Source organism: Rhinatrema bivittatum, chromosome 1 (assembly GCF_901001135.1).
Source record: "Rhinatrema bivittatum chromosome 1, aRhiBiv1.1, whole genome shotgun sequence".
NCBI lineage: Eukaryota > Metazoa > Chordata > Amphibia > Gymnophiona > Rhinatrematidae > Rhinatrema > Rhinatrema bivittatum.
In genome coordinates this window covers 87,480,364-87,493,662 of record NC_042615.1, presented here as the reverse complement: position 1 = coordinate 87,493,662, position 13,299 = coordinate 87,480,364, and the positions used below count along the sequence as shown (strand labels likewise).

The 13,299-nt window shown below is 42.3% G+C and overlaps 1 protein-coding gene across 1 annotated transcript in view; it reads left to right on the top strand.

Moving 5' to 3' along the window:
• The window catches only part of SH3RF1 (SH3 domain containing ring finger 1), a 321,835-nt gene extending 308,934 nt beyond the window's left edge, over positions 1-12,901 (top strand). The window contains exon 12 of the mRNA XM_029573678.1: positions 12,248-12,901. Within this exon, the coding sequence (XP_029429538.1) occupies positions 12,248-12,416 (169 nt within the window). The 3' untranslated portion in view covers positions 12,417-12,901. The remainder of the gene's footprint in view (positions 1-12,247) is intronic.
• Positions 12,902-13,299: the final 398 nt, after the last annotated feature.

Below are 13,299 nucleotides of genomic sequence, written 5' to 3'. Positions count from 1 at the left end.
TGGCTTACTCTCTGCTCCATTTCAGCTGTTTCGGGGAGTCAGGCAGGGGTGTCCTCTCTCCCCGCTGCTATATATACTTACTCTAGATCCCCTGCTACGAGTTATCGATGCACGCCCCGACATAGAAGGGATAAAGATAGGGGTGGCGGAATTCAAGGTCGCCGCATTTGCTGACGATGTCCTTATCTTTGTGGTCAACCCGACTACTTTATTATTGGGAGTGATGAGCCTTCAAGAACAATTTGGGGTTTTCTCTGGGTTAAAAATCAATATTGATAAATCAGAAGCCATTGATATCACTGGTCATTTGCATGCTCAATGGCCGGGTGTTTTCCCGTTGCGATGGGTTACTTCCAGTATGAGGTATTTGGGTGTACACATACCAATTGATATTACTGATGTATATACTGTTAACATTTTGCCTCTGCTTAAGAACACGAAGAAAAAACTAAATGACTGGCAGGGGTTGCCGCTGTCCCTTACGGGCAGGATACAACTTTTTAAGATGATTGACTTGCCAAAATGGCTGTATATCCTGCATATGTTACCGCTTTGGATAAAACGTCAACACATTAACGAGCTACATACTGCGCTGAGCCGCTTCCTTTGGCGCAATAAGAAAGCGAGGATCAAGCTCACCACTCTGATGCGCCCTGTGCCGGCTGGAGGACTTAAGTGCCCTAACATTCATCAATACAATCTGGCCATTTTGCTCTGCCACATAAGTAACTGGATTGGAATGACAGATGGTTTAATCCCAAAAGAGTTGCTGGAAGGCTGGTGCATGCCATTGGGCTTGGGAAACATTCTGGTGGCACCGACCTCCTCATTGCCTACTCAAGTGTGCAAGTTTCCCTATATGAGAGCATGCCGCACAGCATGGAAGACTCTGTGCTTTAATGAGGATTTCCTGGCGGACTTTGATGTTTGCTACGATAGTGGGTCTCCCCACTTTTTCTCCAAGTTGGGAAAACTCTGCGTTTCAACATTGGAAAGCAGCGGGTCTAACACATGTCCGTCAAGCACCTTTACTCCTTCACTGAGCTGCAGTCAACTCATCGGATTTCTACCTCTAGTTTCTATGGTTATCTTCAAATACGTCATGCGCTACAAGCCTGGGAGGGGTTATCGCTGGCCGACCATGATCATGAACCTTTGCAAAGCTTCTTCAGGCACCAATCTTCCCCATTAAAGGTGTCATGTGCTTTAATGGTGAAGGCATTACAATCACTGGACTCTGCCTCTAGTTTACAGAAGCTGGCTGACTTGTGAACACAGGACTTGGCGGCCCAACTGCCAGTTCCGCAATTAGCCAAGTGCTTTCAACAAATACCAAAAAGTGTGGAGAACATGCTTCTCCGGGAAACTCACTACAAAGTCCTGCATAGAATATACATTGCTCCTCAGGTGGCTTTCAAATGGAACATTGCATCCTCAGCTTCTTGTCTAAAATGTCCAATGGCTGTGGCATCATTCTTTCACAATTTCTGGGATTGCGCCATGATTCAGAAATTTTGGACAAACCTACTAGGTTATCTTGGCCGTTTGCTGAAACAACAAATACCCCTGGAGCCAAAACTGTGTTTACTTCACATCGTGGAAACTACGCCTTCTTGGGAACAGACTTGCTTCTTGTGCAAAACCTTGTTGTTGGCAAAGAAAACGATTTTGACACAATGGATGAGCAAGGATCCACCATCGGTATTACACTGGAGGTTGCAATTACATAGACTGGTGGTATATGAACACATGACTGCCAAGACCTCACCATCGCAAAGGAAATATTCGGATTTCCTGGAGGTTTGGAATCCCTATTTGTTGGCCCTGAATTCTCGTGCCAGGAGTATGATTCTGGACCCAATGGCGTGATGAAGTGTGGAGCTTGTCCAGTGTCTGTTCTTGCAGTACCTGCTCCTCATCTGTTTTGTTATGACTGAGCGGGCCTTTGGACTGGACTTGACATGTTGCCTACTCATGTGTCTTTGCACGACAAAAGCATATGCAATGGGAGCCTGGTTTGGCTCTTTTTTTTTTTTGGCTCTTTTGTTTTTTTTGCTATTGTTTTTCTTTTCATTACCTTGCTGGAAGTTCCCTACGTTGCTGGAATTACTCATCTCTTATCAACCTTAGTGTTTCAATTTTTGGTTAATATTCGGGCGGGGAGGGGAAGGGGGTAGGGATGGGGGGTGGTGGGTGGTGGGGAAAGTTGCCTAAATCATTTGCCAGTATCTTGTGTTGCACCTTTTGTCTCACACAGGTTATGGTTCAGATTTGTTGTGTGTTTTTTATCATAAATACCTGTGTAACCGATATGCTTTGATAGCTGTGACTATCCTATCAGTGTGCACTATATATGTTGTACTGTGGCAAGAAAACTTACTAATAAAAATAAGTTTAAAAAAAAAAATTGTCCAAATATCAATAAAATATTTCAAAACAGCAGACACATCACATAATACTCAATAATTAAAATGGCAGTCAATCAAGAAAAATAAACTTTAAAATGCCACCTTTACTTACCCTCTCCAGCAACTCTCCTACTCCTTTCCCTTGAAAGCATGTACCAGGAGCAGCAGCGGCTGCTCAAGCTCTGTCCTCACGGTCCTCTTCTTTAGGGCCCACAAGACAGACAGACACACACACACACACACACACACACACACACTCTCTCTCTCACACTCTCTCACCCTCACCCCAGTCTCCTCCCTGCCCAGTCTCTCACACTCACCCCAGTCTCCTCCCTGCCCAGTCTCTCACACTCACCCCAGTCTCCTACCTGCCCAGTCTCTCACACTCACCCCAGTCTCCTCCCTGCCCTGTCTCTCACACTCACCCCAGTCTCCTCCCTGCCCAGTCTCTGTCTCTCACACTCACCCCAGTCTCCTCCCTGCCCAGTCTCTCTCACTCACCCCAATCTCCTCCCTGCCCAGTCTCTGTCTCTCACACTCACTTTGCTTAGAGCCCCAATGCTGTGTTCCCCTTTAATTTCGCAGTGGCAGATTTCCCAGGGCTGCCGCTGCCTTCTCAGCCACACTGAAGCAGCAAACATTTATTTTATAAAAATATGCCACAGCACTCAAGCCTTTCTTCTGGCTGTCGGGATATTCCTAAGCTCCCGCGGCCCCCCCCATCTGCCTGCTTTTACGACTGCTGGGAGCTCCAATTGCCCCATCTGTAATCAGCATGGTTGAGTGCCACTTTTACTTTAAATGAGGTTCTGCCACGCTCACTGTTGCATGGGGGGGAGAATCTCCAGAGCAACCGGCCTCTTCGTACTTGCGACTCACTGCCGCTTTGGGGAATCCCTACTCTATCGTGGTTCCTGGCGTGGCTGGCCTTTTTTTCTTTGTGGCTCGCCGCTGTGTTTAATTTCAGCACTTCCAGCCCGTGGCGGCCACAGGATCGGGCTTCTTCGCCGCCACACACTTGGACACTGCCACTCCTCCCAGCCCCCTCAAACCGCCCCACCTGCCAATCAGAGGCTTCCTCTTCCCGATTGGCCCGCAGGGGCAGGGAGAAAGGAGGAGGTTTCCCATTGGCTCGCGGGGGCAGGAAAAAGGTAAAGGGAAGTATAACTGGGGCTGTGGGACACCAGGAGCCGCAACACACCAGCTGGTGCTTGGCGACACATTGGTGTGTTGCGCAACACCAGTTGAGAAGCGCTGCTCTAGATGAGGCCTACCACTGACCTATACAGAGGCATTATCACGACTTTTTCCCCTCTGGTTATGCCTGTCTGTGCAGCCCTACTGTGATATCGAACTGATAAATATGATGTAATAAAATCCTAAATCAACAAAATAACATCATATATATGGAAACTAAATTTTTATTATTTATTATTATTTTTATTATTTTAGTTCTTAGGTTTATTTATAATTATTATGAACAGGAATCTCATAAAATGCTCAATTGTAGCAACAGTAGCTTATTCAAAGCTTTAGACAGTCTGACTCATTTAGACTGTAATTGTAAGATTTTTACTCATTGATTTCCGTTCATGAGAATGTAGGACACAGTAAACTTTTTTTTGCTTGTGGTATCAAGCTTATGGATAGAACTCACTTTATCGTTGTGATGACAGATATAAAAAGAATCGGAGCTATCACTGTGTTTTAGGGCTGCCGCCGCTCCGTTTTGCTCAAGCTAACACTTCACTTGAGAATCACTATATTTTTCTTTTGGCAGATGAAACAAAGGTCGGGGCTATCGCTCTATATTAGAGCTGCCACTGCTCCGTTTATTATTAGAGCTGCCGCCGCTCCGTTTTGCTCAAGCTGACATTTCACTTGAGAGTCACTATTTTTCTTTGCCCAACATGGCTCGTGTTTCGTAGAATTACTTCTTCAGGGGCTTATGATGGTTATTTTTCTGGTCCTGTTGACAGAGAAGAATTCTGCATCCTCAATTGTGGTACAGAGTTTCCTGTCGGGATCCACTCGTTCATAATAATTATAAATAAACCTAAGAACTAAAATAATAAAAATAATAATAAATAATAAAAATTTAGTTTCCATATATATGATGTTATTTTGCCTGTGCAGCCCAGCATCCCTCTGGCCTTAGCCACCTCTTTTACTGTCTGAGAGAGTAAGCCTCTTATAAATAGTGATCCTGTCCAGATGGTTTTGTGTTTTCTAAATGTTATCGATATATCTTACCAATAAAGAGGTAGGGAAACTGGAACATCTCACACTTACAGGATAATTTTAAAACAAGTGTGTGTGCCCATGCATGCATATATTGGTGCACGAGCTGCAATTTTAAATCATGCACATACTTGCACGCATATGTTTTAAAATGCATCTTACTTATGTACGTGTGCACCTAATCTTAAGAGATTGCTCAACACAATTTACTTTGCGTATGTTTCCTAGGACTTTGCTAGCTTTTATGCATGTATGTAGGCGGATTTTAAAACATGCTTGTGCCAGGAACCACCCAGTTTTTCCAGTTAGTCCATCAGTTAATATTGAGGTCTTCAAGACCCCTCTGGTTCTTCAACTTGCATACTCCGCAGTTGATTCAGACCCCTCGCCCTGTCCTGTAAGCCTTAAAACTCGAGATCTACAGACTTGCTCCTCATCTGGAGCAGCAGTAAAGTTCTGTGGATAGCAAATTTTGACATGCGCTGCACTCTCTGGTTTTAAAATACAGAGTTACACGAGTAACTGTTGGCCCCGACCGGGATTGCCCATGCCCCACCCCTTTTCCACCTTCTTATTTGTGACGCGCACATGAGCATATGCGCGCGTACTTCGCAACTTTTTAAGATCCGCATTGCTCGCACGAGGCCCACATATGTGCATATGTGGGCATTTTTGTGCACACAACACTTTTAAAATCGATCTCATAGATAGTAACTTTAAAACAAGAGCATGGGCGCCAATGCATATGGATGCACGAGTGGACATGGCTGAAATTTTAAATCATGCATGCAGTTGCGTGTATATGATAGAACATACACCTACTGCACATGTATGTGCTCCTAATTTTAAGCAGTTACTCGAGCAAACATACTTCGCATATCTTCTTTAGGACTTTGGCTTTAATGCACGCAGGTAAGAGGATTTTAAAACGTGCTCATGTGAAGGACATTCCCAATTTTACCAATTAGTCCACCTGTTTGTCCAGACCATTTCGAGGACATCCAGACCCCTCTGATTCTTCAGCCTGTACGCCTCCCAGTTGACCCAGACACTTCACCCAGTCGATTTAGGCATAAATAGAGAGCAGAAGTAAACATGCGCTTTGGCTGCCGGATTTAAAATAAAGATTTACGGGCATAACTGTTGGGTCCACTACAGAATGACCCTAACATTCTCTAAATCACACATGCAGCTTTTAAAATACACGGTGCTTACTCATGGCCCATATAATTATATATATATATATATGGGTCTTTTAGCACAAGCAACGCTTTTAAAATTTACCCTTTGTTGAAGATTGGCCAATCCAGTAATTGTCTTAAATGCCAAGAGGAGGCGAGTACTCTGTCACCAGTTTTGGACCTGTGCGATCATTCAAATGTTTTGAGGGCAGGTACAGCAATATATTTTTAAGGTAACTCATGTTCTGATGAAGCTTTCTTGGAAGCTTCCATTTTTCTTTTTGATAACTTGCAAGATGTATCTTTTTCAGATAAGTATATAAAATTATGGGGGTGGGGGGGGGAAGGTATTATTGTCAGCAAAAAAAAAAGGCTATTTCACAGAATTGGTTACTATTGGATCCTCCTTCCTTGACCTGACTGATGAGAAATTTCATATTATATTTTTTTTATCGAAAAGTAAATTGAGAAAATATCTCTAAGAAACAAAATGTAAAAAAATTTGGGACTCTTACTTATAATTCTTGCCTCACAGAGTAGGCAGTCTGATACTGAATGATGTAACGTAAACTCTCCAGCAACTGTTACTGAAATTTCCTCCATTCTGAGTTGTAATCACCCCTATGATGACAGTTGTTGTATGAGGAGGAGGAGGTATAATTGAGAGGGTGGGTATGGTTCTTGTGGATGGTTAAAAACAGTTTGGTAATGGAAGTTGTGGGGGGGGTCTATTTTTCTTAATGGTTTCTGTGGTGGTGTGAATAAGCCACTCACCCCTATGGGATTTTTTAATATATGGTTTTGGCAAATTTCAATAAAAAAGAGTTGAACTAAAATTAAAACTACACTCCCTTAAAGGAGCAACAATATACAAAATATGAGAAATCTTCTCATTCTAGTGCTTCACAACTGCTTGAATAACCCTTTTTCCAGGAATAATACCGAGTTTGCTGATATCTTGACAAAGCTTGCAATGGTTAAATCTGTTATAGAATGATATTTATAAGTAGTTTGACTAAGGATATACTTATCTAAACAGCCTGAAGTTAAAAACAAATTAAAAACGGATCCACCCAAGGAACAGGGGTATTAATTACTGCACTTAATTTTAACCTACAATGACCTAGATCTCTCCAAATCAAATCCAAGGTATGTCCTTTCTCATGTGTCGGATATACAACCACATAACAAAACTGCATGGCTAACAGAGGTTCTTTACATTTTGTGTACATTATCTCCAAACGTTGATTGTACCAAACATTAAAATTCCCTAGATTTAACAATTCACAAAGTCTGAATGTACTTCTGCTATTAAATATAAAAGGTCATCAAATGGATGAAGTATCCCGAGGAGCCCAACATACCAAGAATACTCCCAAATTATATAAATCTCTGCATTATAAAAAAAATCAATATTCTGAACCTTCTAATTGTTGCAGAAATATCTCCTTAAATTTGAAACACTCATAATGGCCATTCCTCCTCTCCTGTCACTTAACTTAGAACAGTGTAGAACAGTGGTTCTCAACCTTTTTCCCTTCGTGACACACCTGACAGGCCACGCTCACATGTGTGACACACTGCTCATTACAATTCACGGCCGAAATAAAAAGTAAAGATCCGGTAATTATTTTTATTGTTTAAAATGACACAAGGAAAAGATACGTATTCTGTCTGAACAGAAATTGCATAAATAGTAAACATCCCACACCAAAACAGCACCAATTTCCAGCATTTAAACAGTAACCACCTTACCTAAGAAAAGGCAACACTGAAAATATTACACCAGGCCTTAAGACACCAATACATCTCCTATTAGGAAACGGACCAAGCCAGGCTGCTATAGAGCTCTACAAAGAAACTACACGCCAGCAAAAAACCTCACCTGAATCACATGTGCTGACCCTCACTTAACAAAGAATAAAGAGACCAAAACGCATAACTAGAAGCATGCAGAAAAAACTGAATTGGAAACTGCAACAAGCCAGAGTCTCTGTATGCAGTGTAATAAAGGAAAAAAGAAACATCACCCATCCTTATAAAACAAATCAAGAAATATAAAATCAGTAGCAGTAAAACCATACTAACAAAAAGAACAGATTATTTCCAAACAGCTGATGAGTGGAATATCCAATAATTAAAAACATATAAAAAATTTCTAGATACCAATAAAATATTTCAAAATAGACACAAAGACCCAGTAATGAAAAATAAGGATACAAAATTTTTTTTGCTCTGGATACCTGGGAACATTTGATATCCAGGTCTCCTGAGATTGTTTTGAATTAGCAGGAGGAGGGGTGGTTTGCTTGGAACTTTCTCCTCTCTCTCTCTGTCACATACCAGTGCTCTCTCTCACACTGGCTCTCAATTACACACCTGTACACACATGCTCTCAGTCACTCACATATACACATGCTTTTTCTCTCACTTATATAGGCTCGTAATGACACATTTACACACATGCTGTCTATCTTTTCACGCTTACACACAGGCTTTCAATCACACCACATACATGCTATCTTTTTCTCTCTCACAGACTCCTCATTCACATGCTTACAAACATGTCCTCTCTTTCTCTCATTTACACACAGGCTCTCAATCACATACTCACATGCTCCCTCACATAAACCAGCTCTCAATCACACACAGACAACATGCTCTCTCTCTCTTACTTATACACACAGGCTCTTAATCATACATACACATGATCTCTCTCACACACAAAGGATCTCAATCACACATGCATGCTCTTTCACACAAACAGGTTCTCAGTCACAAACTTACATTCATGCTCTCTCTCTCACAGGCAGGCTCTCAATCACAGACATACTCTCTTTCACATATACAGGCTCTCAATCATTCACATACATGCTATCTCACACACAAACACACACAGGATCTCAAACACACATGCTTGCTCATTCACTCTCTCTCTCTCCCCCCCCCCCTCCCGTGAACTCGTGGCAGCTAACCTCCTTTATTTTCAGCCCTCGCGGAGGAGGAGTCCCATCGGCCACGGGGGTTCACGCTCTTCTTCATTTTCCTTCGAGCCGCGCTGCTCATTCTTCAGACCGTGCCTCTCTTCTTTTCGTCGGACGGACGCTGACCACACAAGCATGGTCTCTTCTTCCCGCGCACGCACCCAATGCTCACCACTTCCTCTTCGGGGCCGTGGGGGGGGGGGGGGGAGAGGAGACCATGCCGGTGCCGCTGACTCCAGCTGTTCTGCCGCATTCCGCCCGGGCTGACAGCATTTTAAGCCCGGGCGGAGGAGGACCGGAGAGCAGCTGGGTCAGCGAGGGACCGGGAAGTGTGGCGACAGACCTGCGTGTTCTTGGCGACACACCGGTTGAGAACCACTGGTGTAAAATATAGTAGCCATTGGGACACATTTCATGCAGTGTTGCTGTGCCCACTTAATACAGCCAAGTTTCAGTAATACATAATGTATCCAAATGCTGATTAGCAATAAAATCCTTTAGTTCTTGCCATTTAGACCATATAGATCTGGCATTAAGCCATAAGGAGGTCCATTTTCAAACACAGTCCAGATAGCAGTTATTCGGATAAACATATTCAATATACATCATAATTGTGTCAGTACATCATTTAATTCAAGGATGAGTAAACTTTTTGAGTCACAGCTCCCTTCCATTCTTGCAATTGCCTTAGGGGGTCCCCCAAGATGGGTTACTTGATAGCTATATATGAAGGGATTCACTAGGCAGCCAAACTGTCAACCAGTGGTTCAGAGTCCCTATTTTGTTTCTCTTCAAGTTGCTGACAAGAGTAAGCTCATATGAGCACTGAGAAGCAGACGCCTCACACCCAGACAGATATACAGAGAGAAACCGGTGCTTCATACCTAGACCAAGACAGACTATACCACACCCAGACCCCCACAGGTCACACACTACAATGGTAAAAGTTGGAATTTTTTCAGAAAACTTGGATGCCAACCAAAACTTTTAGAAGCTGAGAAAAAATCCATCCCACCCTGCCCAAATTTTCTTTTAATTTTTTACTGTTACAAAATTTTCCTATTTTTCTCTCAATTTTTATATTTTTAATAATTTGCTCAGTGTTTTTATTTTTTTTATTTGCTTATTTTACCTTTTTTTTTAAACTTTTTTGTCTTTATTCTTCCTTCACTACTTCCTCCCTCTCTCCCCTTTACCTCCTCATTCTTTCTGGTTTCATTGCCCATTCACCTTTCATACCCCACTGCTTTTCTTCCCCTTAGGCGAGTAGTTGTGATATCTCTCCCTGGATAGATTCTTGGCAGCTGCGAGAAATCCTCCCAAGCTGAGACCTGAGGGTGGTAGCTCTTCCTGGGTTGTGAAACACTGCAGTGGCTGCTCCCATGTTCATTTCTGCCATGGAATAAGCAACTCCACACCCAGGACCACCACAGCAGAAGCAGCTTCTTTTACCAGCCCACCAAGAAAGATGGCTAAGTCATGGCATGCTTACAATGTCGAATACAGATAAAAACAACTCAGTACAAAGAGGATAAATACTGCATTATTCCCAGTGTTAACAGAGACCTTAAACAATTACACCTCAATAGCCTGGGTGCTGCAGGGAAACACTTATCATAAGCATCTGCTAAACTTGTTAATTTTTAAATTTTTATGTAGATAAGTCTTTTTTTTATTGCTTTCACAAAATCAAATCTTGAAAGATTGAAAGCTTCTTTTTTTGATTCAAAGGCAAAAAGCGAGATATATTAGACCAGTCACAGGATGCTGAACAGCATTTCAAGAGTTCTAAGCATTCAGCTCTCAGCATCAGGGGAACTGACAGCCGCGCTGGAATTGATCCTTCCTTCTGTAACGGAAATGACAAACAAAAACTTTTCAAAGTGATTGACAAGATTCAACTCCAATTAAATGATATAGCTATTACAACATCTTAATGCTTGCCCAATATTGAACCACTCTATAGACTTATATAAACTTTTAGGCACCACTGAATTCAAGTTAAAAATCCACATCTGTTCTTTTAAGGATAATCTTTTCAGGTGACCTCCACATCTATCATTTACTAGTCCTTGATCTATAATGGTTCATTTTATTTGCTGAAAAGTGTGTTGTGCCTTAATAAAATGAGACACCATTGGAGCTGAGATCTTACCGGTGTTTAAACAACTTTTAAGTTCAGTTAATCTCCTTTTAACTGTATAAATTGCACGACACTTCAACATGTGGGTCCTGTGAGTTTTGCATTTCTTCTATGACTGGTGTGGAATTATATGTAACTTCATCTAATCCCACCATAAAAAGGTCATATGATTCAGCCTGTCAGTCCTCGTTTGTTGTATGTTTGTGCCCCTGTGGTCTGATATGCATTGGCCGTACTATTGGGGGGAAGGGGGATTGTTTGACTCTGTTGGGAGAGCAGAGTGCTGGGGCTGTGTTGGAGCTGTGGGGAGGAGAGTGCTTGGCCTTGGCCAGTTTGTATTGCAGTTGTGGTGGACTGATAGGCTGTGCTGAATGGGGGGAAAATGCAAGTAGTGCTTCTGCTAAGTATTTATAAAATGTATTGTTTGAAATAAAAATTAAAAAAAAAAAACAGTAAGGGCCAGATTTTCAAAGGGTTACGCGCGCTGGGCCTATTTTCAAAAGGCCTGGCGACGCGTGTAAAGCCCCAGGATGCATGTAAGTCCCGGAGCTTGCAAAAAGGGGTGGGGCAGGGACAGGGCCAGAGGCCTCTGCACAGCTGCTGTGCCAGGGATCACGCACTGGCAGTGAGCTGGCGCACCCAACTTACTTCAGCCCCAGGGCTGAAGTAAGTTTTACAACAAGAAAAAGAAAAAGGTAGGGGGGAAAGGGTGGGGGAGGTAGGGGAAGGGAAGGTGGGGTTGGGGGGTAGGGAAGTTCCCTCTGAGACCGCTCCAATTTCGGAGCAGCCTGGGAGGGAACGGCGGAAGGCAGCGCGACTCAGCGCATGCAAGGTGCACAATTGTGCACTCCCTTGCGTGCGCCGACCCCCGATTTTATAACATGCGCGTGCCTGCGCGCACATGTTATAAAATCACATGTCCATGTGTGAATGCCGGGTAGCGCGCGCACATGGACGCACACATGTTTTAAAATCTACCCCTAAATGTTATAACAATGTAAAAACACTGATTTTTAAGCATATTAAAAAAAACAAACAAATAAACTTAAAAAAAAACAAAAAAAACTAACAAAACAAAAAACCACCAAAATGTACATTTTATGAGCATTTAAAGTCAGAACCTGTAGCAATATTTCAATGAATTAAAATGCAAAGTAATTTTTGAGCCAAAAATAATTTGAGCTCTATAAACAACCTCTGATAGCTTCCACTTCTGGCAATTTGCATGAGTTATAAATTATCCCCAAGCTCCTTTGTGTAAAATTGACCTGAATCCCTCTTCATGCACAGATACAGAGTGGTGGTATCCTATCCTCCCCAGAGCGAAGCCGAGCTGGAACTGAAGGAAGGAGACATCGTTTTTGTTCACAAGAAACGCGAGGATGGCTGGTTCAAAGGCACGTTACAGAGAAATGGAAGGACCGGGCTCTTCCCTGGAAGCTTTGTGGAGAATGTCTGAAGGGGGAATAATTTCCACAGATTTCCAAACAGCACTGCAGCCATAAACAAGCACAAGGTTTTATGTTGGGGGGAAAATGCAGTGATGCCATACATTATGACAAGAAAAAAGTACACAATATACCTTTTTAGCACAATTACACCAGCGAACAAAGAAGGCCGCATCAGCTGCTTCTCTCACTTTGAGTTCTTAAGTGTAATTTGTGCCTTGTACTGTTATTCAGTTTTATCGTACTGAAAAACTAAATATAAACAATTGTTTACAAGGCTGTAACTAATAATTTATTTCTTTTTTTTTAAGCTGGAATTCTGTGTGTAATACTTAAATTCTTGGGATTATGATTTTAACAGATTAATTTATAAAACGTTATGTAAGGAGAAGCTGGGTTCTCTCCTTGTGAGCGATTACCTCTGACATAGATCTGTGCTAGATTTTATTTTGATTGTGTATGACGGTGGGATAACAGTAAACCTTTAATTAACAAAGTAGTATTCATTCTTGAGTTGTGATGGTGGTGGTGGTGGTGTGGAGAAAATTGGAAAATGTTAGTATGGGGTTTCTTCTGAAGAGAAAGTTAGATTCTCTCAGATTAGTGCTGTCTTTCACTAACACTAATAATAAAGAAAAGAATCCAAGCAATACTCTTCCACTGGGAGATAAATTCTGACTGACGTAACAGAGCCTCAGTAACGTCTGAACAAACCTAGTCAAACAGTGGCAAAAAGAAATGGTTTGTAATGGGTTTTACTCTCTGCTGATGGCTTTCTTTTTCATATTTCTGACTGGGGGGTTTACTGCATTAAAGTGATGCGAGTTATTTCTGCACTCAGGTGTACTTGATTTAGACCTGAGGCCCAGCATGTATCTCTCCTGTAGAGAGCAT